The 27,629-nt window shown below is 48.5% G+C and overlaps 1 protein-coding gene and 1 long non-coding RNA gene across 2 annotated transcripts; one reads left to right on the top strand and one right to left on the bottom strand.

The window, feature by feature from the left end:
* Positions 1-412: 412 nt before the first annotated feature.
* On the top strand, positions 413-17,178 carry LOC125509405. Its single transcript, XR_007284081.1, has 3 exons — positions 413-1,047; positions 3,361-5,078; positions 15,279-17,178. It is a non-coding gene; the product is annotated as an uncharacterized LOC125509405 (long non-coding RNA).
* Positions 5,089-21,775, bottom strand: LOC125509401 (glutamate receptor 2.1-like). Its single transcript, XM_048674366.1, has 5 exons — positions 20,904-21,775; positions 13,466-14,796; positions 12,505-12,808; positions 10,336-10,736; positions 5,089-6,438 (listed from the first exon to the last, which is right to left on the bottom strand). The coding sequence occupies exons 1-5, from the start codon at positions 21,160-21,162 to the stop codon at positions 5,725-5,727; spliced, it is 3,009 nt and encodes a 1,002-aa protein (XP_048530323.1). The 5' UTR covers positions 21,163-21,775; the 3' UTR covers positions 5,089-5,724.
* Between the last annotated feature and the right edge of the window lie 5,854 nt (positions 21,776-27,629).

Raw genomic sequence — 27,629 nt, 5'->3', positions numbered from 1 at the left:
GTGCATGGCGCCCTTCGTGATGTGCGACCCTGTTTCCCTGTGAATGCGCTGGCGCTGCCGTCCGAGGACGTGGGCACTGGCACATGGCCACCGTGCACTACTTTGACAACCACGGAGTGGAGCGCGCCGTCACAACGGTGTACGACCAGCAGCAGGCACTCGCAGCCACCGCTAGCTCCCGTGTGGAGACGCCCTGAGGCCAGGCCCATGGTAACCATGTGTGATGTGTCATCGGATTCTTCTCCGGCCTGGGTGAGAGAGAGAAGATAGAAGAAGAAGACAGATGAGTTGGACGATGATGTGGCAAGTTCAGTGGTCAAAACCGGGTCGGGCTCTCCTGCAGGGTTCCCAGCACGATAGTACGCACTATCGTGCAGGGCCAACGGGCGTCCGACACCTGTCCTGATAGACCCCATCACTTAATAAAATGTTTTCCTTTTCTTATAATTTATTGAAAACAATTTTTCTTTGTCTTATCCGTGCGTATCGCTGCTGCCACTCCCTCTTTCACAGCCACTCATTCCACTGTGAGGGAGGATTCCGACCAGGAGAAATCTACCGTTCAGGTCCGTCGCCGGCGGCAAGACCGGAGCTGTATAGCGCCGTCCATCTCTGACGCGCTTCGCCGCCCAGAGCTGTCACGGCTAGCGCCACCCGTCTCCGGCGCGCTTCGCCGCCATGAGCCGCGGGGTTCGAAGGCAGTAAGACAGAAATCGCCGCCGCTCGCCTCCGGCACGCTGCGCGCGGCCTGTGGCCGTTGTATTGGCTGGAGGCAAGATGGGATCCATCACGGCTAGCTCCGTTCGCCTAAGGCACGCTGCGCCACGCCCGGCCATGGACTTGGCCGGCGGCAAGACGGGGGCCGTCGCGGCTAGTGTCGCTCGCCTCCGGCACACCCAAGGCCAGCCCAAGGTTGTGGCTGATCCGCTCCCTGTGAGATGGTGGCACGGTGGAACTGCAGCGCGTGCAGCCGGCGGCTGAGATTCCGTGGGAGTTCGCGTGGTCACAGTGGAAGATGCGAACTCGATGCAAACTCAACAGGCAAAGGTGAGAGATGATTCGCTACTTCATCTACCTTTGTGCTAGTACCTAATTAGCTCTCGGCTATATACGTACGCAAGCTATTACTGGTAGCAATGTACTAGCTCTGTACTAGTAGCTAGCTATGTAGTGAACTCTAAAGTATGCAAGCTATCTACTCTGCTCTGTTTTTCAGTCATACAGTACAGGGGAAATCACAAATTGGTGAAAGCACCTTTTAATGAATTTAGTGCCTATAAGCAGGGGCGGCGCTAGGGGTATTCTTGGGTCTTTATGTGAATACCCACGATTTTTACAAAACAATGTTGATTTTGATAAAACAGTGACAATTTTAGAAAAAACAATAATTTTGGCAAAATAAATACACATGAATATCCGGTTGCAAATTCCGGGAGCCGCCACTGCCTATAAGAACACATTTAACTGGGAAACTAAACCTCAGTTACACGTCTAACATATCATAAGGAATAACCAATAACTAATCCATATTCATGTATATATTTTTATTTGAGCATAAAACCGTTGTGCATCTAACATTAAAAGGAACGGTAAGATAAATTATTACATCTCAGAGGAACTGTCTTGTAGAGCAATCCTGAGATACGAAGTTTACATAGAGCTATTTAAAAGTGTTTATCTTGTATGTGACTTGATTGGCTACCCAAGACCTGGAAGAACAAAGAAATAATTTCTTATGACATATAAACTTCAATTGGGAATATGACTTGTAAGTGAACAATACCTGAATTGGCAGCTGGTCATTTTTGAGATGTTGGCCATCCCGAGTCCGATAACATTTGGGAGCTCTACATGCAATGTTGATTCAAAAGTCAATACAAGGGAATGACATGTGCATGTTCATTTTAATTTATAGCGATTAACTAATAAAATTCTACCTGACTTGGTTGAGTGCTAGTTGGCGGCTGGTGATTATGAGATGTTGGCCATCCCGAGTCCGATGACACCACAGAAGTCTACATGTAGTGTTAATCAAAAAGTAAATGACCCGTGCATGCCCGTCTTAATTTTAACAACTAACTAAATAAATATACCTGACTCGGTTGAATGCTATGATAGAAATATAGTTGTTGTGGTCGCAAGCCAAGTAACTGTTGAAAACTAGTAGTGCCTACCTGCGATAGCGGAGCAGGCAAGCCATGATGTAATACTTGCAAATTATAGGTATTGAAGAATTTTCATCTGCTTGTCCTGTAGGTATTGAAGAATGGCACCTGTGTCTCCTTCTTGGATTGACTGCATACGCTTTGATCGGAGATAATTTTTATAATCCTTTTGACCAAAGCTAAGACATCGCCTACCCCCTGCTTGTCTACTCATCACTTCATGACCAGATTTTGGTCTAATACCTGAATCGTTCAATATGTCAATCTGGGCCTTCTGAGCTTCTGTAATTCTTCTTTGGGATCGCAGTAGATGGGCTTTGCTTGGAGTTACAAGTTCATGATTATGAGCATCCTCAAAGCTGCTTACAACATACTTTCCATTACCACTTATTTTGATGGTCATCTCTGCCATACACCCAACTCTTGTATCTGCTCGCTTCCGCTGGCATTGTTCCTTGCTCTTGTCCTTGAAACCTGCCTTTGAGCATACAAATTTCTTTGTTCGAATAACATTCGTTGAGGATTTATCATGCCAAAATTTCCTGACACTGAAACCAACATGTCCTGCATATGCATTATAAAACTCATGCTATATCTTCATTCTCAAATTCCATTCCTATCTCTGGTTTTAACCTTTTGCTGTAATCATCATCTGTGTTTCGACCTGCCTCTCCCACATCTGTGGTGTCATGATCTACACAACATAAAAAATATAATATACTAATTAGTTCACGGGCGACACATGGAGTAAAAGATAACACGATATTCACAGTCCTGGTTTTAGTGAAACCTGAAAAGCGCTTATAGATAGAACAATGCTTTTTGGAAAAGGACACATGGTATTCACGGGGCATTCGAAAAATATTGATCTTTTTCTTTGATACAGTAATCTCTATCATTAGAGTTAGCAAAAAGAGAATATGTCAAAGGAGAAATCTCAGGCAGTAAAATTTATAATAAACTTAGGTGGTATTCTGATGCATAATGTACGCAACATCGTAGGAGTAATCATCATTAACGGAATTATAATGCAATTCCGAAGGATTAATTTGCATGTGTTTCAAAGAAACGGGGCTACGGAAGATGAAGTACTGGGAGTAATTTGCATGTCATACATTCAACTCTTTGTTTATTTGTTTCTTTCAATCTTATCAGCTTCGTATGATCAAGAGTGTTGACAATCTGTACATTCCAGGCGCAAGAACATACCTACGGACGATGAATTGGCAGGAGCTCCGTCCATGCTGAAGAACACCGTAGATGTTGATCCACGGAGAGGACAATTTCCTATCAATCTTGATCTATTCTCCTTTGATCCGGGGGCAACAACAATGGAATAGATTGGTACGAGAAAGGACGGATGAAGCCATGAAGAGATTTTGGCGGCAATCTGTTGTTACGCGGGAGATAAACCTGTCGTTTTGCTGATTTTCTAGAACTTAACTGCAATTATAGAGATACGCTGGGTTGTTTAAGTGGTGGGGCCCTACCGGGACAGGTGTCGGACATCCGTTGGCCCTGCACGATAGTGCGTACTGGGAACCCTGCAGGAGAGCCCGACCCGTCAAAACCATGCCACATCAGCACAAAACCATCTGAATCCGTTTGAGGGACGAAAATATCCGGTTTTAATAATTGAAGGACTAGATTTTTTTGGTTTTGTAGTTGAGAGACCATTTCTATACTATCGGTAAAATTGAGGGGCAAAAAATATACTTTTCCCTATACTAATTAAAGACGGTCTATTTTTTTCTCACTCGAAATCTTCTTAATTATCTCTATTACTCTATATGTTGACATACATTCATCTTTCTACCGTCGAATGTTCGAGGAATTTTTGATAAAGCTTAATCCGGAAGAAGAGTAGATAAAACATGATTAACATAGTACTCCCTCCGATTCATATTACCCCACGAAGAAACAGGAGGCTTGCGAGTAGGGATGAAAGCCGGGAATCGGCAGCGTGGCAGACGTGCGCGGCGGCTCTGGCAATGGTACACGAGGAGAGGTCGATTAGCCCATGTTGGCCTGGGTTTAACCCTAGGTAGAGCAGGGCCTTCTTAGTTGCCGCAGCGACTCTGGTAATGTTTTCCTCTTGCTATGCGGCGGCGACGACGACAAGCCCGTGCTGGCCTGGGCTTAACCCTAGGTAGAGCAGGGCCTTCCTCGTTGTCGCAGCGACTAGCAATGTTTTTCCTCTTGCTGTGCGGCGGTCCTCTTGCTGTGCGGCGGCGGCGGACGCGGCTTCGAGCTTGCAGTCCTACGAGTGCCTCCGGCCCTTCTTCCTCTTAGGCCGACTGCACGACATGCTGCTCATCCGTCAACGACTTCTTCTTGGTCGGCACCACCGTCTTGTGGGCTACGTGGGGCTTGCCTTTGGCGGAAGCAGGCCGGAGGCAGCGTCGAGGATCGGCATGTCGTTCATGACAAGCGGCCGGAAGCGTGAGTAAGCGGGAATTTTTTGGGAAAGAGAGGGAAATGAGGATGGTTGTACCGCCGACTAGCAGACTAAGGGGAGGAGTAGGCAAGCGTTGTAGGTGCCAACGCAAACAAGGTCTAAATTTGAACCAGGATGATCGCGCGACGGACAAAAAATAGATGTAGGCCACGTTTAGATCAGCGTCTTGGACTGCCTTTTATATCCGTTTGGACCCAAACAAACAGGACTAATTAGTCCGCGTTGGAGTTGCTCTGAGGCCCGTGTCCCACATCGCGCGCGCAAGGTGTCCGCAATTATTTTCCTGTTCGCGCGCAGCTCGGCGAGTGGCGGGCGTGGAGGTCGCCTGCGCCGCCGACATCGCAGCGACTCTCCGGCTGTGCTCTGCTCCACCACCCAACCACCCTTTCGACGTACTACTCCAGAAGGATTCAGCCGGCTGTTACTGGAGCCCGCGCCGTGCCGCGCCCGTGCAGGTACGAGCCTGCTCAGTTCTGCAAATCCCGGAACTCTTGGTCTAGCCCCCGCAAAACTCTTCTCTTTCTAATTTTGGGGTATGTTTTCCCAAGGATGTCCTACATGCTAGTACATGGTGAAAAATACCAATTTTGAAAATACCAACTTTGCGCCAAACATGAGTGTAGCTGAACTAAGCCAAAACCAGATGTCTCATTGCACGCCAGGTGTTTGTTAGAATGCCGATTCGTGGATACACTCGAATTATGTCTGTTTTTGCTGTGAAACAATGCCCGCATCTGCGGCAACCCCTAAATCCCTAAACCATCCAAGGAGCCAACATGTGACAAGCTGTACGGGACTGAAGTTCATGACAAAAAAGAATGTAGTAAACAGTTGAATAAATGGTTCAGTTCAATCAGGTCTGAATAGGGTATACACACGGAAATTACTACGAACAATGACCGGACTGGGGCCAGTGCTGACAAACTGGATGCCCAGGATAAGTTGAACTTTATGTATGGGCATAAACATAATTAGCTGTTGTATGTCGAGCTAATTCAGGCCAATCCTTTACCATTCTAGAAATTTATTCAGCTGGAGACTGCTTTATGCAATACCAGCTCAAATGAGCTAGAAACAACTTGAACTTGAAACAGGTGCCACTCATGTGCTAAGACTTCTGCGGCCGGTATCAGTAACAGTCGAACCATCGTGCGTATGGTCACTTGTTTGTTGACCTATGACTTCTTCGACCCTGACAAGAGACAGTTGAACCATCCCTCCTCGAGCATCTTCACTTGTTTGTTGACCTGTCTCTTCTTGGACCCCCATAGGAGACTGTTGAACCATCGCTCCTCCAGCCTGCTCGCCTCCATTTCCTTGTGCCTGCTCCCCATTATGGCCAGGTTGCTCGCCTCCATTTCCTTGTGCCTGCGCCCCATTATGGCCAGGTTGCCCGCCTCCATTTCCTTGTGCCTGCTCCCCATTTTGGATAGGTTGCTCGCCTCCAGCCTGCCCGCCTCCATTTTCTTGTGCCTGTCCCCCATTATGGCCAGGTTGCCTGTCTCCAGCCTGTTCGCCTCCATTTCCTTGTGCCTGCTCCCCATTTTGGCCACGTTGCTCGTTCCTTGGATACAAGTAAATGATCACAGCTACCACAAAACAGGATGTCGTGATAGCTACATTAAGTTTGAAAAGTCCTCGAAAACTGCCAAACGTGAGTTCGTCTGGATCAGGTGCACGTCCTGCATTGTTACAGTTGTTTTCATATCCTACTCCGATCCATTTCTTCTCAATTTGATTGATGGTATCTCCTCCTATTACACTGAGGATTGCCTTTGAGATGTCCCCAACTAGAGGAGATCCTTTTGGAAATGCCTGTTAAAGAAATTTATTGTTCTATTAGCTTATATGCATAGCTCTAGAGCACTTCATATTCTGCTATGGTGATGCCTAAAGGAAAATCAAAATTGAACCCATGTGGTATCAAAGAAGTCCAGATTGTCGTTAGCATAAGTGTTTTAGAAAGTCATTCTGATGTGCATAAATAAAATTATGTGGAAGCACATGTTATTTAGTAAGAGCTAGGAAATCCAAAATTTTCTTGGTCTAAGTTTTAAGAGCTCATTTAGATTTATGTATATGAACGTACGTGGCAGCACATGTTGACTCGAGGAGTCGGGGAACTAATAAACAACAGTGCTGCGCCTAACTACTTAGCACCCATTCGTTGTGCGTAACTGAACATGCATAATTGGATTCTATATCTATGTGATAAACAAAGATAATTTTTGCTTGTATGGGTGAGTTGTGCACAATTTCAAATTGATAAGTCATCGGTGTTGCCATCACTTGCTTGAACACTTGTGTCAGCATTGTCGTACATGTCGTTAATGAGGATAATGTACTTCGTTGGAACTTTGTGTTTCTCCAAATCCACCATATGACATTCCGCGGTATCTTATCGAGTTATCATAGGACTTCTCCAAATCAATGAACACCATATACAGGTCCTTTTGTTACCTGTATCTCTCCACAAGTTGTCGTACCAAGAAAATGGCTTTCATGGTTGACCTCCCTGGCATGAAACCAAACAGAATTTTAGTCACGCTTGTTGTTGAAGATTGGTATTAATATTCCTCACCTCTGTTCTTTAGGCATCTTGTATGACCCAAAAAAGAGGTTGAAAAGGTTAGTTAGCCATACTACTGCCGTCTCCAATGCCTCTCCACACTTCAATAGGGATACAATCAGGGCCCATCTCCTTGCCTCCTTTCATCCTTTTTAAAGCCTCCCTGGCCTCAAACTCCTGGATTCGTCGCACAAAAACGTATGTTGGCATCATCAAAGGAGTCGTCCAGCTCAATGGTAGAGCTCTCATTCTTTCCATTGAATATTTTGTCGAAGTGCTCTTGCCATCTATGCTTGATGTCCTCGTCCTTCACCAAAAGCCGATCTGCTCCATTCTTGATGTATTTGACTTGGTTGACATCCCTCGTCTTCATCTCTCGATCTTGGCCATCTTATAGAAGTCCCTTTCGCATTCCTTCATGTTTAATCGCTGGTAGAGGTCCTCATACACCCGACCCCTTGCTTCACTCACAACTCGCTTTACTGTCTTCTTTGTCACCTTGTACTTCTCTATGTTGTCTGCACTCCTATCCAGGTGTAGGCGTCTGAAACATTCTTTCTTCTCCTTAATAGCCTTTTGGACATCATCATTCCACCACCAGGTATCTTTAGCTCGGCTTCTACTTCCCCTGATCACCCCAAATTCCTCTAAAGCCACCTTCCGAACGCAAGTCGCCATCTTCATCCACATATTGTTTGCATCACCCCCTTCCGCCCAAGAGCCCTCCTTAATAACTCCTTGAAAACATGAGTTTCCTCTCCTTGAGCTCACACCGCTTCGTTCTAGCGACTTTGGCACGCTTATCCTACTGGACACAAATCTGAAAGCGGAAGTCAGCACCACAAGCTTATGTTGAGGAACAACACTCCCCCTCCATGTATCACCTTACAATCTAGGCAAGCATGTCCGTCTTCTCTTGAGAGGACGAAATCAATCAGGCTAGAGTGTTGACCACTGCTAAAAGTCACTAGATGGGATTCTCTCTTTCCAAAGAGGGTGTTAATTACAATCATGTCGTAGGTTAAAGCCAAGCTTAAGACATTCCCTCCTTGATTCCTGCTGCCATAACCAAAGCCCCAAACCCACGCGAACATTGAGGTCTCATGCTATGAAGAGCTTCTCGCCAATAGGTACACTTCTAACCATGTCCCAGGCCTTCCCAGAATTCCCTTTTGGTCCTCTCACTGTGGCCTGCTTGCGGAGCATACACGCTCATAACATTGAGAACTAACTCCCCAACGACGAGCTTTACCAGGATAATCCGGTCCCTTGCTTGTTGACGTCTACCACTCCATACTTGAGGCTCTTGTTGAATCTGCCTACTCCATTTATGCTTGTAGTTCTCCCCTTGTACCATAGTTTGAAGCCGGTATCCTCCACCTCCTCCGTCTTCTGTCCCTTCCATTTGGTTTTTGGACTCATAGGATATCAACACTCCTCCTCACTGCTGTATCAACTAACTCTCGTGACTTACCCGTTGGGGACCCTACGATTCCAACTACCTAAGCCGATCCTACTAGGCCCAACTAGCTTCCTTGCCCATCGCACTCGTTGAGTCAAATGCGAAGACCCTTACTCATTTTTCGCTACACCTGGGTGTCGACGTAGCGCGCCACTAAGGATGTGATGATCCGATCCTTAATCACTTATAACCACATGCAGATCAAGATACGGCACGCCACCAAGGTCCAAGGGGTTATGGCCCGGCTCGTGCCCATTTGACACCACATCGGGGTTCCGATATGGCGCGTGGCGTCTGGGTTTCATCTCCATAAGAGTGCTGAGTTTGGACGTTGGCTCGCCAAGTCTATCACAACCCTCCTCCTTTACCCGGGCTCGGGGCCGGCTATGTTGAGACATGTTAGAATTGAGTATTTGTGCACTTCGAAAGAAAATAGTATATGCACAACATGTTAGAACACATGCACCACTCAAAAAATTGAACATCAGCATGTTGTAATCATAAATACATGTGGTCAAATGCTTTCACAATTTTTCGCTAATCTATACATATGAAATGACATGTTGTAATCTGAATTTAAATACTTTGAAGACGAAACTTTCTGACAAATGTTGTGAAGTCCTATTTCAGCGGAAGGTTTCTATACTCGCGTAGGTTCCATGAAGCTCCCCTCTTGTAAATACTTTCTCTTACATACTCAAAATATTATATACTGTCGGGGTCTCCCAATCAATTTTCTTTCAAAATATGTTTTTTAATGCACACGTTTGATTTTCCAGAATTATGTACTACCCATAGAAGCACATATTTTTCCATTAACTAGTAGTGATACCATCCTCTTACTTAGGAATAGCACCTGTGGCGGCATAAATCATTATGAAATTTCAATGTCAAATTTGATCATTAGTCACTTCAAACAGTGATCTTTCAGGATATGCCACTGTATAGTATGGAATCTATTACTCATGTGAATAGATTACATACAATGATCTTTCAGGAGTAACAAAAGCGGCGGGTGGCGACGCTGATTGGAGTTCAACTAGGATGGCAGGTGGAGCTAGCTATGCGTGCGTGCGTGCGTCTGACCGTCTGTTTTCTTCTTTCTTTGTTTAGATGTGCGTTCGTCTGGGTTAGATTAGGGGCATGGGTCAGTTAGTGGCCCCGTAAGTCAGTAGGGGTAACTTATGTCAAGTTTACAAATGCTGACACGTTTTTCTTCTGGTCAACTGGCCAAAAGAAATGGTTAACCCGCAGAGGTGTAACAGAGCGGTAGTTGTCATGCATTGTCAGAAGCTAGAATGGTAAAACTGAAATGTCAATTTTAAGAGTGGCATGGTCCAAATTTAGAGTGGCAGAAAAAAAATTCCGAGGCCAGTAGCATAACTTAGTTGACTTAGTGCTAAGGAGTTATGAACTAGTGATTAACGGCCATTTTATCAGTAAACATCAAATGTTCACAAAGTGCATATGTTATGTGAGCATTAGTTCAATACCATTTGACATCTGTTCATTCAGTTAGGAATTAGGTATGCAAAGCCAGCAATGCTCGCATCTTAAATAAAACTAGCAGCGATGATATGTGTGTATGTATGTCTGTAATCTATACGTTTTAAGAAAAAAATGTATAACTGTCAGCTCAAGAAATTTATTGCAAACAAACAGATGAAATTAGGTTACTTACATATCCAAAACCTGCTGCCTTATAAAATGGAACCATGGTGTATCCTTTGCAGTTCCTTGCCAGAAATAATCTGATGTATGGAACTTCATGAATGAACGCGGCAATTCCGCCATTTTTGCTTCCTTTCGAGAGTGCACTGTAAAATCCGTCATAGGTACTATAGGTCTTGATCTTCGATTTGTCGAAATTGAGTTGTTCCAGTAGACTCTGGACGTAGGAACCATGAGTGCATCCTACATAGTCCCCACTTCTACGGAGGTCATGGATATCGGTTATAGTTGGATTTAGTTGTCTTATGGTAAGCATTGTTGCCAAATTTGCGGTGTAGCTTGCTGACAATACAAGGAAGAAAAACACCCATACAATCAAGACTATCCGAGATAGTAAGTGTCTCACTCTGTCTGAAATTTTTGATATGGAGTTCAATTAGTTTTTCAGTCATATGGAAGGAAAATTCAGGAACCACATAACTTCATAATATAGATGAAAGTGATGAAACTTGATACGTAATTTTCTAGAGAGAATTCCTTATTTAACACCGTGTCTAAATTTTATGCCCTATTTAACATCGACAAACGATTTCTTCCCTATCTAACAAAGAGTTTAAATTTTATGCCTTTTATGACACTTTTGTCTATTTTGAGCCTCAATGACAACTGAAAAGACCCTTTTGCCCCTCATGTTTTATGTTTGTGCGCGCGTGTGTGCTGCTGATGTTGCGTGTGTGTGCGTGCGTGTGTGTGCTGCTGATGTTGCGTGTGTGTGCGTGTGTGTATGTGCTGCTGCGTGCCTGCGTGCTTGTGTGTGCGTGCGTGTGTATGCTGCTGCGTGTGTTGCTCGGTGTGTGCTGTCGCATGACTGCGTGTTTGTGTGTGCGTACATGCTGCTGTGTGTGTGCTGATGCGTGGGTGTGTGTTGTTGTGTGATGCGCGCGTGTGTGTGCTGTGTGCGTGTGTATGTGCTGCCGCTGCGTGTGTGCGTGTTGCGTGCGATGTGTATGTGTTGCCGCTGTGTGTTTGCTACTGCCCCGTACTGATATTGCATGTGTGTGTGCTACTGTCCCGCACACATACATATCACATGAAGGGCAAAAGGGTTTTTTCAGGTGTCATTTAGTCTTAAAATGGAAGAAAGTGTTATAAAGGGCATAGATTTTAGACTCGTTGTTAGATAGGGAAGAAAAAGTTTTTCAGTGTTAAATAAGAAAACAAAATTTAAGATAGTGTTAAATAAGGAATTGTTTCAACTTTCTACATGTGGTGCTTATTAAGTTTTTCAGATAGTGGGAATTATTTGCTAGTGTAGTTATCTTATGGCTCACGACGCACAGAACAGGGTTCTGGACAAGCATAGCTGCAAATCCTGAACGTGTGGTTGAGAATCAAACTTAGATCATCAGCCAGAGACAAGAGGTACCACACCGAAGCTATTGTAGTGTTAATTATTCGTAATACGGCACTGTTTCTGTGACAAAACTATTGTATATAAGATACTGAAATGACGTACAAAGTAACCTGACCACTCGAGCTTTGTTTTATACACCCCAGGCCTATCCGTTAAGCTTCATGTACTAGACAATGCAACCAAAAGTCCGAACTGATGAAAAGAGCTAGGCAATCCATATATACACTTCAATACCCCCTCTCACGTGTGATGCGGGAAGTCAATACATGAATAGATTTAGAGGTATGGCTAAAGAGGCCTATACATGGACACAAAGGGGGGCAGCAGCAATTTTTGGATAAATTGCGAAAGCCAGGACTTGAACTCAAGAAGGCCCTGATACCATGTTAAACTTCATGCACTAGCCAAAACAATCAAAAGTACGAACTGATGGAAAAGGCTAGGCAATCCACATATACACTTAAACATATCCAACAGCAGGAGCATCTAGTTTTGTAAGCTATGTCTACACGTTCACGTTCTTGCATACTTGGAGCATCTCAGATTGTTGAGCATAGACCCAAGGTTTGTTCCCTACATTGGTTGTTTGCTCATCTAAGACATGGAGGCAACTGGATGCATGCCTATTTGCTACAACATTGTAACTTTGTTAGTTGCACCAAGAATGAAATAATGATTTTGGTGCAGCTTGATACTTCATGTCATATGTTATGTGAAAGTTAATTTTCTCTTAAGGAATAGAAGTATTTTGGTAAATGTACTTACTGTCTCCAAATAGAGAAAAAAATGTCATAATCCCGATGTTTCTCAGAACTTCTCCAGTAATATTTATGTTGTTTTCCAGAAGCTCCAATATGCAGACAACAAACCATGTGTAGAACAATAATCCGATGCTTCTGAGCCACAGGCCACGTGATAATGGCTCAACGAAAATCCATGCTTTGTTAGTTCTGCTGCTCTTGGCTGGAACAACCATTGCCACTCCTGATTCTGTGTACGGTAGAGTGAAATCGACGTAGGAAGTTCTGTTATGTGAGATTGTTATATCCCCAATTGCTACATCATATTTCTGCAAGGCATCAAACAAAATTTGCTTTACTGACCAGCACAATGATCGCTTAATCTTTATTATGAAAGCTGTAACTATTTCATAAGGACATGAATAGGTAAACTAAGAAGAGCCTAACTATGCCATGTTTCTTATCATGTACTCCGTCTGTAAACTAGTATAAGATCGTTTGGATCACTACTTTAGTGATCTAAATGATCTTATATTAGTTTACAGAGGGAGTAAAGATGATGTGTATATTTCTCTGATATAGTACTATACCTAATGAGTTGCAAGCAACAGTTGACACGTTAATGCAATTTTTGCTACAATAACATAGTATCCCCTCTGTAAAGAAATATAAGAACGTTTGGATCACTAAAGTAGTGATCTAAACGCTCTTATATTTCTTTACGGAGGGAGTACCAAACAGTCACCTGACCCATAGTTAAGCATGATATGGTCGTTGTACAGACTATATAATAGAGAAATATGCCCCTGCTTAACATCTCCTCTCAATTGCAATTTATTTGAGCGGGATGTGTGCCATTTCTTTTACATGGTTGCACTAAACTAAAAGTAGTAAATATATGTGTGAGCTCTTACATCATGGCATGCATATAAAATGTACTTTTAGCAAATTCAATGCGGAAGTTGAAGCCCTGTTGCGGTTATTACCTTAAGGTAAACTTGGTAAATAAAATCATCATAACCTCCACTGCTTGTGTCATTTGTAGTGCCAAATGCTACATATTCATAGGGTAGTGCATAGGGAAGTCTTTTAACTGCCTCTTCGAATACATCAATTGAAAGGCCACTTGCTTTAGTTGCCCCTGTGATTGGATCCTTTCCACTTGTCATAAATTGTGGGTATACACTTACGTGCACTCCTACTCGAAGCTTCTTCCCATTTACAGGAGCTTCCCACCCTCTCGGTATCTCTGTTGATTTTCCCGGCCAAATCACGGGGTTTAGGTCAGAAGCTAAGCCTGAATGATGTGGCATTGCTTCCCCGTGATATAGTCGCCGGGAAATACCATTCTCTGCAGTCCAAAACCCAATTTGTTGCCACCCTTTACCAACTACATTTATGATCTGAAATGTAGAGGCTTGCAGCTGCCTGCCAGAAAGGTCAAAATGACCACTCAAACCTCTAAATTTGTATTGCAAGATGGTCTTTAGGAGATCCGGTCCATAAACAGAAGTTCCCAAGCTTGTCATATTTCTTGCAACTGCTGGTTTTTGAAATGATGTTTTGTTCTTAATACCAAGGTTTTCAACTGCTTGTGCTACCGCCCATATAGTATCATAGCCCCAGAGTTCAAATATGGTTGGTTTCAGTGGTGGATCATTTGGGTTATCAATCTGTAATCTCCTGTTCCAGCGTATGGTGAAGTTATCCAGTTCTGCTGATTTAGGAGTATAAAATTTTACACCTAAAACACCATTCATTGCATCCATGACAGAAGGGTCCATGGAGTCTATGACATTGGTTAGTCCATCTGTCATGATCCATACGAATCCTTTCTTCATCATACCAACCTCTTTTGCCTTTGTGAAGAGGATCGACGCCAAATCAGGTGACATATGCACCACGAAGACCCTTGTTTGCATTGTCATTAACTTATAGAGTTCTTGGGTAATTTGTTCAGTAGTTGCTGACAGAGGGATCACACTCCGATAGGGAACACGGGCATCAATTTCTTGGAGGGCGTCGATGAGATATGGTATGACACCTCTACCATAGTCAGTTTCTTCATAAATTGGCACCACCTGTCTCCACCCGTAGGCCTTAATTAGGGAGGCAATGCTATTCACTTGTGTAGAGTCACTCAATGTTGCACGAACAAAATATGGAAGACTGCCAGAGTAAAGAGATGGGCTTGTTGCTGTGAAGGAGATGACAGGGACCTGAGTTTTATTCCCGAGATCCGATACAAATGCTGCTTGTGAAGATGTTTGAGGGCCTATGATAACTTGGACACTGTAATTCTCTAGCAGGTCGAGAGCTGTGAAGTTGCATAATCAAATTTTAGTTGAATGCAAATTTGTGGCTGCCAGAAGCTTCGTAAATTCCGAATCGAAGAGTGAAGCAATGCCGTATGGTATTTACTCAATATATGTTCGTTCATAGCACTCTATAGCGTGTGTTTCTACTGTCCTAGCAAACTTACACTTGTGAAAACAGGATTGCAAATTTTTACCAATTTACAGATGAAGCTGCAAATTTGAACCCACAATCTTTGTATGAATGTAGCAAACCATGTCGTCATACAATGAATGATTACAGTTCGCTCTGTTCACATGAGTTGCTTGTTTTTAAACATGGCATTTATCGTGTTCCTGCATTACTAGTTATGCTGATAAATAGTGTTTATTTTACATTGGATTTCATCACAAAACTTTTAGAAGCCTCTTATGGAGTATATTCCGTGCTCTTTTACTACAATAACAATTCTAAGCAATGCTTGATTCCCCTTTTCCATTTCAGGTCATCCTATCATAGGGATATTTCCTTGATCCATCTGGAGGATTGTTTGAAGGTATTTTGGTGTGATTTTTCCATTGGAAGTGAACTTCATATTTCCATTGAAAAAAAAGTGTCCTCACATAGAAAGATGACTGCTAATAACGGCATTCTGATTTTAAGTCCACTTGTTATGTTCTGATTTTTGCCAAAAAAGGTTTTCGCCTTGCTTTATATATAAAGCATCGATCATCAAGCACCCAGTACAAACACACGCCACCGCAACACACGCACACACCCAGGGCAGGATACATAGGCGCTGAGCGCAGCAACACCACCCCTAGCACTGTCACCACGAAGAGATGAAGCTACATATGACGAACCATGTGTTCCAAGGCGGCGTCTTCGGGAAGGGTACGACACCGGAGCGCCGCCACTGCTCGATCCTAGTATCAGAGTTTTCCCTGGAGCCGCATGACGGGCAATGAGAGCCGCGACGATGCCTTCAAAAAGGGAACGATCTTCGCCGCCGCCGGTCCGTCCGAAGATAGAACAGGTTTTCACCTCGGCCAACACTCACTGGCATCGAACGCCACACCTCGGCAACCATGCGCCCACACGGCCATGGTGACCGGGCAGCACCAAGGCACGGGCTCTCTGCCCAAGAGCACCGTGCTACCACCACTAGGGCCACCGCCTCGGCATCCAAGACGTTAACACCACCTCACCCGAGACCCGCCGCAACCCCAACAAAAAAGACGAGCGGAAAGGTCCCACCTTTCGTACCCCTGGGCGACCCCCAGCGTCGAGACCCAACAGGCCGGCCAGAACTGGCATCCACCGACCCGTCCTGCTACCCCGAGTGCGAGACGAGCTCGGTCCTGCAGCACCGGGAGGGGGACGAGGTCAGTCCTGCTGCACCGTGCGCGAGACGAGCTCAGTCCTGCGGCATCGGGAGGGGGACGAGGTTAGTCCCGCTGCACCGTGCACGAGACGAGCTCGGTTCTGCAGCACCGGGCGTGAGACAAGCGGTGGACCACAACTGGGAGAGGACCAGCCCTTTGATGGGAATAGCGCCCGGGCGACGAGGAGATGGCGAAGGTCGAGACGGTCCGAACACAGACGAACCGACGCCAAAGCAGAGTCCGGTCGTCGCCGTGGCCGAGACCACCGAACCATCGTGTAGCCGACACGTCACAGGAAGGTCACCGCAAAGCCAAACCTCATCGTGTCGCCGCCGCCCACGGCCAGAGCAGCCACCACGCTGAGCAACTGCCCCACCCGCACCATCCGCCAGGATCCACGCATCAGATCCGGCGCCATCCACCACCATCTTCCACAGAGCCGACCACGAGGTGCAGCGGCAACCAAATCCACCGCCAGCCGAGCTCCCACGCGAGCCGAACCAGCCCGGCCGCCGTTGAGCCCAAGTCTCCCGGAGGCACACCAGGAGCCAGATCTGGGCATGCCCAGCCATGGCCGCCGGCGCCCCTGGCCACCCTCGCGGACACGGAGCCGCCCGCGCAGCCACCATGACCAGGCGGCGTCGCCTGCCGGCCGGTCGCCGCGCCGCCACGCCCCCCGCATGCGCCGCGCCTCCACCTGGATGCGTCGTCCCGCGCCACCCGCTGCCAAGCAAAGAGGAGAGGCCGCCCCACCGCCGGCGGCGGCAACCGGGCTTTGCCCGGCCGCGCCCTCAGGCGGCGGCGAGGGAGGGAGGAGGGGGAGGAGGCGGGGTCTCCGGCGGCGGCGGTTAGGTCTCCTCCCGTGACGGGAGCCTCTCTGTTTCGTCCTCTGTTTTCGTTGCACTGTTACTCTGATTTTTTGTGAATAGAAACTGTTGATCAGTGAATCTCTCTGTTACTCTGTCAGTACGGAGAGAACAGTCCAGATACGAAGGGATCAACACCATGGCTCTGATCAAGCAACCGGGTTACCTTATCATAAAAAGCACGCTAAAGCACTTGCCCACCAAAGATAGCTATCCATTGTCGAAAATTTATATGATGAATATGCCGTACGATTAAATTTCACAAAATACAGATGACCATACATCTGAAAACATGAATAAATCTATAATCTCTGGGTACTGAAATTTGAACCCAGTCAATTCACAGCAATTAGGTGGCTAACGGGATTACATCCGGGTCGGAACTAGCAGTAATCATTTTTGTTGTTAAGGTTTCTCAGACCAGCGAACTTATCAAGGATAAGCTAAGCTAAACATAATTGGGTTATTAAATATGTATGCACTAACCTTTATGAGAGTAAAACTCATAATATTTCCTTGCAAAAAAGTGTTGTAAATATTTCTCGGTAATAGTAACTTAGGTCATCTCCAACTCGGACCCCTAAAACGGACACAGGATCCGTCCGCGGATGCATCTGCGGACATGGATACGGGAGGCGGCTATCCAACCGTGTACGTCAAACGTCCGGAGACATTTCAAACAGAATCTGAACAAACCGAATGATTTTCATGCAAATCGGATGATTTTCATTTAAATCTTGTTAGGAAATATTAGTATTGGTCTAAGAGTCCTTATTAGACTACGTTTCCTTTCCTTACACCTCAAGTCTTGCGTGATACGAGTATATATATGCCCATTGGGCCTTCAAGCGGTTGCTACAAATCAGCCGGTTGATTTGTTACAAAATTAAGCCACCTAGCCAGCCGTCCGGTCTGACGGATACTGGCCGTGCAATCGCAGCAAACGGAGTCAACGTCTTCCTCCTTTGTTCTTCCATCCACCACACACATCATCCAACATCTGCACACGTCAGCGACCTCGCGGCATCGGAGCCGTCGGCGACCACTGCATCGCAACACCGAGAAGCCATCCGGGTGCTGCTCAAATGGCAACGCCAAGCGCGACGAAAAAAGCTTCAGCGCAGCAGCTTCCATGGCAGCACCGTGCGGCGCGAAGCACCGGCGATGCTCCATTGCAGCCCCAGCGCAGTACGTTGCAATCCCCGGCAGCGCTCCATTGCAACCCCCGACGAGCTTCAATGACCCCGTGGCGCTTCATCGTAGCTCTAGCATGCTTCAATGCAGCTCCGGTGCTCTTCATTGCAGCTCCGGCATGATTCAATGAAGCTCTGGTGCACTTCATTGCGGCTCCGGCATCGCTTCAATGCAGCCCCGACTGACCTTTAACGACTCAAGTGGTGCTCCATTGCAGTCTTCGGCAGCACTCCATTGCAACCCGTCGAACTTCACTGCAGCACCACGAGCAGAGCACGTCGCGTCGGACGCCGACAGCACGACGAGCGTGTCACGTTGGATGCCGCTTTGCAGCACCACGAAGCGTTGCTGCCCCTGCGAGATCCATGGTCAGCTGGTGCTGCAAGGCCGGTCGTGAACCTGTCTGCTGCAAGGGCTCATCCATGGGTGGGGGGGGGGAGGGGGGGGGGCGCTGAGCCCTGATCTCGCACGCCGGTGCGCTAGTTGGGCAGCAGCCAAGCCCATCTCGCACGCCGGTGTGCTGGTTGGGCAGCAGCCGAGCCCCGATCTCGCACGCCAGTGGCTTGGAGCGGTGGCTGGCGCCTTGCCTTGCAGCCTCACCGCGGCTTGCAACAACGGTTTGGGTGGGGCTTGCAGCATCGTCCTGTTTGGGTGTCTCTCATCCGTGGAGGTGGATGGGAATGGGGAAGGAGAAATCGAAGGAAGAAGTTGACTCGGCCGAGAGATAAGGATAAGGTGGACGGGCGGTGGGTGGGTCCCACGAAGGAAGTGTGTCGATCTACGCCCATTGTCCTTAGCCGGCGAGTTTCTTTCGTCGTCGGTTGTCATGGGCTATGATTTTCTGTGCAATGCTTTATTCTCTTGATGTGCCATCTTCCTTTGACATCCATCTTATGTATCTTCTACTGATGTGGTGTCTTTCTTTGATGAGTCATCTCTTCATTATCCCCTTTGGCTTGACTCGACAAGTTTTGAAGACTCTTCATACTATGGCAACACTCTCAAGACGCATAATTGGATTATCATTTTTTTCTTTTACTACTAAACTTCTTAGAGCGCCGCTGAGCCCTGATCTCGCACGCCGGTGCGCTAGTTGGGCAGCAGCCAAGCCCATCTCGCACGCCGGTGTGCTGGTTGGGCAGCAGCCGAGCCCCGATCTCGCACGCCGGTGGCTGGGAGCGATGGCTGGCGCCTTGCCTTGCCTTGCACGCATAATTGGATTATCATTTTTTTTCTTTTACTACTAAACTTCTTCAAATGCAATGCTATTGCATACGCTTTGCATTTGAGGGGGGTGTTAGGGAGTATTAGTATTGGTCTAGGAGTCCTTGTTAGACTATGTTTCCTTTCCTTGCACCTGCGCCTGCTCCATGGTAAAGTAAGCATGTACCAATGCCGGTGGGGGTGTTCGCTCGTCATCGGACGCCTCCTCCATCGCTGTGTCGTCCTCGCTCACCTCCGGCGAGCTCGCCAGCAAGCCGGCCTCTATCCGTCGCGCATGACGGGCCTGCCATCCCACTGCAACGCCGGCCAACTCGTGCTTCTGCTCCGTCAAGAGGCTCTCCCACATCACTCTAGAGCTCCTGGTCATAGCGGAGGTGGCGCACGGAGGAGGAACAGAAGCAGGCGTGTTGCGGTGCGAATCGTGCCAAGCGTGGCCACACATAAATAGCGGGCATCGGCCAGGACAAGCGGTGGGCGGTTCAATGCGGGCGCCGGAGTGGGTTTCTCAGACGCCGTGCCTATTTAATGCCGACAAGCAGGCGAACGGGCACTAGTTTTGAATGCAGTAGTTAGTCGTCCCGTTTCGTCCAGTCATGTCTCCGACATTGAATAGGTGTGAAGTTCGCGACGCGGCATGGACGGGATGTCGCTTTAATGGTGGCTCCAGTGACCGGTGGCGTTCGCTCTGGATCGGCATGAATGCGGTGCGGGGAGCGGAGGTGCGGTCACGCGGGAGATGTTTTTGGTTGGGACCGGGGTGCTAGACGCGGACATGATGACGGTCCGAACGCCCGCAAACCTCTTCCTGTTTGCGTCCGGTTTGCAGGATTTCGGACAAGTAGATTTACGCCCGAATTGGATGGCTTGCGGTGTCCGGGCAGCTCGGCCCGGACATTTGCGGGCGTTTTGAGGGTCTGATTGGAGATGCCGTTAGTAAGAATTTAGTAGCCGGACATTGTCCTTTTATATGTTTCTGAACTTTACCGAGAGATATACGCTTAAAGTACTTCATTTAATATGATTGTCATAAATTAGCCTTGTTAGTATCTATTTATTTGGTTTACAACCTTTTCTGTCCATCAGCATTTGTTAGTTGGATGTCTATTGTTAAACAGAAGAAGTACGGAGTATTATGGAGCACATGGAAAGTAAAGTAAAAACCATTGATAAATGTTACAATTAAACTCCTCCAACTTTGTCCATTAGTAGTGGTGGCACGTTGGAGGATAACTATGTTATTTTTCCATCGAAACTGTGTTGATAATATTTCACTTTTGTAGCTTATACTAACTTGATTGATGAAAGTTGCGGTCAAAAAAAAAACTTGATTGATGAAAGTCAGTTATATAAGTTGTACTTTGCAGAATGTGTAAAAAAAAAGTTGTACTCTGAAGCATATACTATGTAGCAACGGAAGTATTAGGAAAGAAGTTTTTCATGATAGACTGCAGAACTTTTACCTGCTGATGCAGCTTGGACATTGTTACTTTTGGAGTCCCTGATGTGAAGAACTAGCTTCGGGCTGTAGTTTCTGTGGACTGCATAGAAGTCTTCCAGGGCCATCAAAATGCTGGTCCGTGTCATCTTGCCCCCCAATGAATCCAAGTCAAGGATCACTCCGACAGGGAACTCATCTGCTCCACTTGTGGTAGCATTTTGAGCTGCGCCGAAATGGATGATAAGTAACAGGAAGAAGGTGATTTGAGATGCTCTCTCCATTGAGAGTGCTGCAAGGTTCGCGAAGTATTTTGTGCCCAGAATCTGAGGCCGCCGAGGTTCATATATAGTTGGTTTCTTTGACGCATTCAAGCTAAAATTTCAGCGTAACGGCATCGGTGGCTAAATTTCGATACCTTGAGCCATGCATATTTTATTGCTGAGGGAATGGTTCTACCCCATTTTCAGTTGTAGTTTCCAAAGGTCAAATGATGTAGCACGGCCAAGGAATTTAAATACAAAATACGTAGTTGAGGACATGTTGCATTGATGGGTTCGATGATACAGTAGTGGAGTACTCCGTTGCTGCATGTTACCACCGGGCTGTACAGGTACTTAAATACTACCAAGCGACCAGTAGCTCCTTCCGTTCAATCTAACGCTATATCCCTTGAAAGCGACAACAGCTGTTATCCAATTGTTTTCAAATGTTTGCCTTATTTCCCCAAGGAAATGGATTTTGTTGACGCGATTTCTGTTGTTTATCTGAAGTCCAATTGCTGGGAAGTTGTCCAGAATCCCCTTCATTATGTTGGTTAACTAGACTCCAATTGCTGGGAAGTTGCCCAGAATCCCTTTGATTATGTATGTCAAAACCTGATGAATGTGACAATGGAATTTCCTTACATCAGAATGCGTGTGTTGACATTTGAGAAAGGGAAATTTCTGGAATTATTTCGCCCGGTTACTCATAGGCGAAAAATGGATTGTCGGGTTGTCTCGCTGTCCAAAGAATTGTACCTACGTAAATTACCAAAACATAGGTGTTGGGTGATGAACAGATGTAGACTTCCTAAATTTTATTTTGCTGAATTTCTATTGGATGAGCTTCAGTTTGTTATTAGCATAGCTGGATCGCTGGCCTTCTCAATTTTAATGTAATTCAGCACAACTGGTCGAGTATAAACCAGTAATTTTCGAAACCAACTTGATAACAAAGTCAGACACGAACCAGGACATGCGCATTGAGTTGTATCAGTAGCACTGTATGAGTGCGCTCCACGATGACAATCATATTAGCCTAGTATTACAAGTGGTGCCAATTGCAAACAGGGAAATTGTTTTTTGATGTTTGGCAAACCATCTAACGGCACTAAGAGTTAGGCACCTTTCGTGCCATGATATAGGAAGTTGCAAAAAATTGTGGAAAAGTATGACTAACTGTGTGGTGTTATCCCTGTATTTTTGAAGTGATAGCTGGTGCGTAATTCAACGAAGTTCCCTGTGGCAACCCCAAGAGGACTGAGCTGGATAGATTCCTTAGTAAGGTCAAGCTGGGTCAATGTGAGCTAGATCCAACGTGGTGGACGCGCTTGGACGTGTCCAGGCGTCTTTATATCCACCGTAGATATGGGTTGGATTTAAGGGGTGTCGGTCAGTCTGGATGTATAGGGCTAGTGTGAGGGGTGCGGCTGGTTTGCGATTTTTTAACCGGTCAGCGACTGGGCTGTCCACCCAGACGTATAGAGACAATATAAGGGGTTTAGCTGTAGAAGCACTCATGCTGATTTTGGGGAACAGTGTTGGAGGTGGAGCCAACAACTCCCCTGTCCGTGAAATAAATTGTTGTTTACGGGAAGTTGGAGCAAATTAGAGCATCTCTAGCAGATCTCACAAACCGGACCATCAGGCAAAATAACTGCCGGTTTGCGAGATGGAGGGGGTTTGACCGGTCCGAATAGATCCCACAAATTCAGCCGTCCTAGAATTTATTTTGTGGGATCTCGAATCCGCAGGCTCATTTCCTCCATGTCTATGGGGTTTCGTTCGATTTTGTCGGCTCCCCTTTCCTTTGGCGCGAATGCATTTTCGCCCGCTTCAGTTCGCACCTCCACTCCCTGCCACCACCACCGCATATCCCCCGCCCGTTCTTGTTGCCCCGTGCCGTCCGAAAGCTCTGCCGCATCCATTCCACCAAGTTTCAGCACGGGGAGTGCCCTTTTGTGTCTGAGGACTCACCGCCACCGCTGGCACCATGGATCCGCCCCGGAGCTTGGTGCGCGGCCTTGTAACAGGCGGATCCGGTTGGTTCCGGCCCCGGTGAGCCTCGGAATCAGTAGGGCTTGCCCGCGCGCATCGGAGGAAGTGGTGGCGCGGCTTTGCTTCGGCCGGCGGGGAAAAAAGGGTGGCACGATGAGACTTTGCTTTGGTTGGCGGGGAGAAGAAAGGGGCGGCGCGTCTTTGCTTCGACCGGCTTTGGGCGAGGTATGTCCAACACCTGTGGGTTTGTGCTTGATTTGGCTCGGTTGAGGTTCGGGTCAAATTTATGGACGATTCACGTGCATTTTGTAGCTGGATTTGAGTTCATCTTCGCCGCCTTCGTCCGATGGTTCGGACATAGAAGAGATTATCCTGGACAACAATGTCGACAACCTAGTGTTGTTGCATCGTGTGGAGGAATTTGAGACGGGGCCGAAAAAAACCGCCTAAAACTTTACCACTTATATGTTGTTGCATCTTCCCGTATAGTTTTGGCGGGCTAGAAACAGCCTAAAACTTACCATCCACCTCGACGGAACCTTGCCACCACACCGCCTCGCGCCGGCGGCCCCACACTATCTCGCGTCACCCCTCGCCAGCGGCCGTCATGCGTGTCACTTGACTAGCGGATCCTAGGCCATTATCTATTTTTGTTTAACTAAAAGTAAAATAAAAGAAGATTTATGGGGAGATGTTATGGGAACTGATAAAAATAATTCTGGGACAACTTTCTCTAAATTTTATTGTGTTTTTCGAAGGAGCTGTTGAAGTTGCTACCAAACACACCCATAAGAGCAACTCTAATGGGGCGACCCAAATGGATGCGCGCCCGTTTTTTGTTCACGGGCGGCCCATTCCAGGCCCAATTTTGAGCCGAATTTGCGTCGGCGCGGACACGAGATGAACGCGCACGCGCGCCTACTCCTTTCCCGGGGCCCGCCTGTCGGTGGCAGCCACCACCATTTTCCCCAAAAACGCTCCCGCCCGCGCGCGCCCCCGCCCCCCAACCAGCCATGGAGGACGCCATCGACCTTGACCTCGACGCCGCCGCTGGCCTCGCCTCCCTTGCCTCGTCCGGCGCCGTCACCCCCTCCGGGAAAGGCAAGCCTCGTGCCCCGCGCAAGACCGCCGCGGCGACCAAGCCGAAGAAGGCGCTGATGCCCGAACAGCGGGCAAGAGAGTCGGCCAAGAGGAAGGGCCGGAGGCACGCCGCAGACATGAGGGATGAGGCCGCTGCGCAGGCCGCCGCCGCCGCCGTGCAGCAGGAGTTCACCAACGCCCGCGTCGCCGCGGCAACGAGGGAGGCGCTCTATATGCTTGGGGTAAACCCTAGCCAGCACAACCTCATCCAAGCCGCCGTCGCCGCGGCCAGCACCGGCTCGTCGGTGTTTCCTTGGATGGTGATGCCCGACTCACCCCGCGCATCGGCTTGCAACCCGGTCCACAGCCCATTTGTGTCTGAGGACTCACAGCCACCGCTGGCACCATGGATCCGCCCCGGAGCTTGGTGCGCGGCCTTGTAACAGGCGGATCCGGTTGGTTCCGGCACCGGTGAGCCTCGGAATCAGTAGGGCTCGCCCGCGTGCATCGGAGGAAGTGGGGGCGCGGCTTTGCTTCGGCCGGCGGGGAAAAAAAGGGGCGGCACGACGCGACTTTGCTTTGGCTGGCAGGGAGAAGAAAGGGGCGGCGCGGCTTTGGGCGAGGTATGTCCAACACCTGCGGGTTTGTGCTTGATTTGGCTCGGTTGAGGTTCGGGTCAAATTTATGGGCGATTCGTGTGCATTTTGTAGATGGATTTGAGTTCATCTTCGCCGCCTTCGTCCGATGGTTCGGACATAGAAGAGATTATCCTGGACAACAATGTCGACAACCTAGTGTTGTTGCATCGTGCGGAGGAATTTGAGACGGGGCCAAAGAAAACCGCCTAAAACTTTACCACTTATACGTTGTTGCATCTTCCCGTATAGTTTTGGCGGGCTAGAAACCGCCTAAAACTTACCATCCACCTCGACGGAACCTTGCCACCACACCGCCTCGTGCCGGCGGCCCCGCACTGTCTCGCGTCGCCCCTCACCAGCGGCCGTCATGCGTGTCACTTGACTAGCGGATCCTAGGCCATTATCTATTTTTGTTTAACTAAAAGTAAAATAAAAGAAGATTTAGGGGGAGATGTTATGGGAACTGATAAAAATAATTCTGGGACAACTTTCTCTAAATTTTTACTGTGTTTTTCGAAGGAGCTGTTGAAGTTGCTATCAAACACACCCGTAAGAGCAACTCCAATGGGGCAACCTAAATGGACGCGCGTCCGTTTTTCGTCCACGGGCGACCCATTCCAGACCCAATTTTGAGCCGGATTTGCGTCGGCGCGGACACGAGACGGGCGCGAGCGCCTACTCCTCTCCCCGGGCCCGCCTGTCGGTGGCAGCCACCACCATTTTCCCCAAAAAGGCTCCCGCGCGCGCCCCCGCCCCCCAACCAGCCATGGAGGACGCAATCAACCTCGACCTCGACCTCGACGCCGCCGCCGACCTCGCCTCCCTCGCCTCGTCCGGTGCCGTCGCCCCCTCCGGGAAAGGCAAGCCTCGTGCCTCGCGCAAGACCGTCGCGGCGACCAAGCCGAAGAAGGCGCTGACGCCCGAACAGCAGGCAAGGGAGTCGGCCAAGAGGAAGGGCCGGAGGCACGCCGCGGACACGAGGGATGAGGCCGCTGCGCAGGCCGCTGCCGCCGCCGCGCAGCAGGAGTTCACCAACGCCCGCGTCGCCGCGGCAACAAGGGAGGCGCTCTACATGCTTGGGGTGAACCCTAGCCAGCACAACCTCGTCCAAGCCGCCATCGCCGCGGCCAGCACTGGCTCGTCAGCGTTTCCTCAGATGGTGATGCCCGACTCACCCTGTGCATCGGCTTGCAACCCGGTCCCCGGCTTCCACGTCTACCCACAGGCCTCCCTCCTCTCCGGGGAGTGCTCACCCGACGTGAGCGTGGTCGCGCCTTCCACACCCGCGCCCGTGCCCATCGACCTCAACGCCACCCCGGTGGACGGTGGCTCGTCGTCCGACGGCACGAGGAAACGCACGCGACAGACGCCGGCCGACGGTCTCCCGGACGCCCGTAACCTATTCGAGGAAATGCCGTCCGTCGTCGACGAGGACTACATGCAACACCTCATCTTCGAGGGTGGTGCGCCGGGCGCTGGCTACGATCCCGAGGAGACGCAAAGCCAGGACGGCCGCGGGGCGTTCACGCCGGCCGCTGGCTATGATCTCGATCAGGCGGCCTTCATGCGTGATCAGGTCGGCATCGACCTGGACGGCTTCCCCCTCGACCACGAGTTCCCGGACGACTATGGGCTAGAGGAAGAGGACGAGTGCGACATCGAAGTGGAGCCTTTGTTTGAGGACGAGCTCGCCAACCAAACCGCCGGTCCTAAGCCGAAGCGCAAGAGCAAGCGCACGAAGGCGTACACAGCTGCCGAGGACAAGCTTCTTTGCGAGTGTTGGCGAGACATTGGACAAGACCCAAAGACGGGCGCCGAGCAAAAGCATTCAACCTTTTGGACTCGTGTGCACCGCGAGTTTCATGAGCGCAAAAGGTTTCCACCCTACCAATTTGTGAGCACGGGCGGGTGGGTCTCCATTTCCAAGCGGTGGAGGGTGATCCAACAAGAGTGCAACAAGTTTTGCGTCACCCTTGAGAGCGTCAAGGCCCGCCCAGTGAGCGGCATCGGCGTGCAAGACATGGTATGATAGCAAGCAAGCCGCCCTCTTTTTTGCCATCAAGATCATCCTTTTACGTCTTTATTTTGCTATCACTTGCCCATATGCTTGCATGAAAATATTTTATAGGCATCCAAGGTTCAACACAATGGCAAGTGCTTCAACCTCTCCCATTGCTATCGGGTCATCAAGGACGAAGAGAAGTTCAAGGCACAATATGCCGCGCTCAAGGCACGTGGGGGGAAGGGCGCCGTGGAGGATGTTGGGGAGGGCGAGCCGGCACGACCGCGGGGGGAAGACCAACTCCAAGAAGGAGAACACGCGAGATGCGGCCACCAACGCCTTGATCGCAAGCGTGGACGGCATGATGAATAAGAAGGACTCAAGAGAGGAGGAGCGCCGACGTTTCAAGGCGGAGCAAATGGATGCTTTCATGGAGATCCAAAGGAGGAGGCTTGATCTTGACGCCAAGAAGCAAGCCAAGATGTTCGAGCTCGAGGCGGAGAAGCAAGCCAAGATGCTAGAGATCGAGGCCGCCAACGCAAGACAAAGGCGAAAGAAGTGGCTCTTGCAACCATGATGACCGGGGTGGAGATCATGAAGGTGGATCTCAACGCCTTGTCGTCAAGGAAGAGGCCGTGGTTTGAGAAGATGTAGGCCGACATGCTCAAGTTCGACGACGAGTGATCTATAACGTCGAGGGGGCATCTTTTTTGTATGCCGGCAGGTGTGCCGGTATGACCACGAGAGCCGCGATGGCGTGGTCGAACTGA

The sequence above is a fragment of the Triticum urartu genome, chromosome 5, assembly GCF_003073215.2.
Source record: "Triticum urartu cultivar G1812 chromosome 5, Tu2.1, whole genome shotgun sequence".
NCBI classification, from domain to species: Eukaryota; Viridiplantae; Streptophyta; class Magnoliopsida; order Poales; family Poaceae; genus Triticum; species Triticum urartu.
The sequence above is the reverse complement of the archived record's forward strand: the minus strand, read 5'-3'. Positions and strand labels throughout refer to the sequence as shown.

Excerpts from the sequence above, each read along its gene's own strand:
- LOC125509401 (XM_048674366.1), bottom strand. The coding sequence starts at position 21,162 with ATGGAGAGAGCATCTCAAATCACCTTCTTCCTGTTACTTATCATCCAT. Across the intron at positions 12,809-13,465 it reads TTTACCAAGTTTACCTTAAG|AAATATGATGTAGCAATTGG; the intron begins GTAATAACCGCA and ends GATGCCTTGCAG. Across the intron at positions 6,439-10,335 it reads AGGCAGCAGGTTTTGGATAT|GCATTTCCAAAAGGATCTCC; the intron begins GTAAGTAACCTA and ends TTTCTTTAACAG.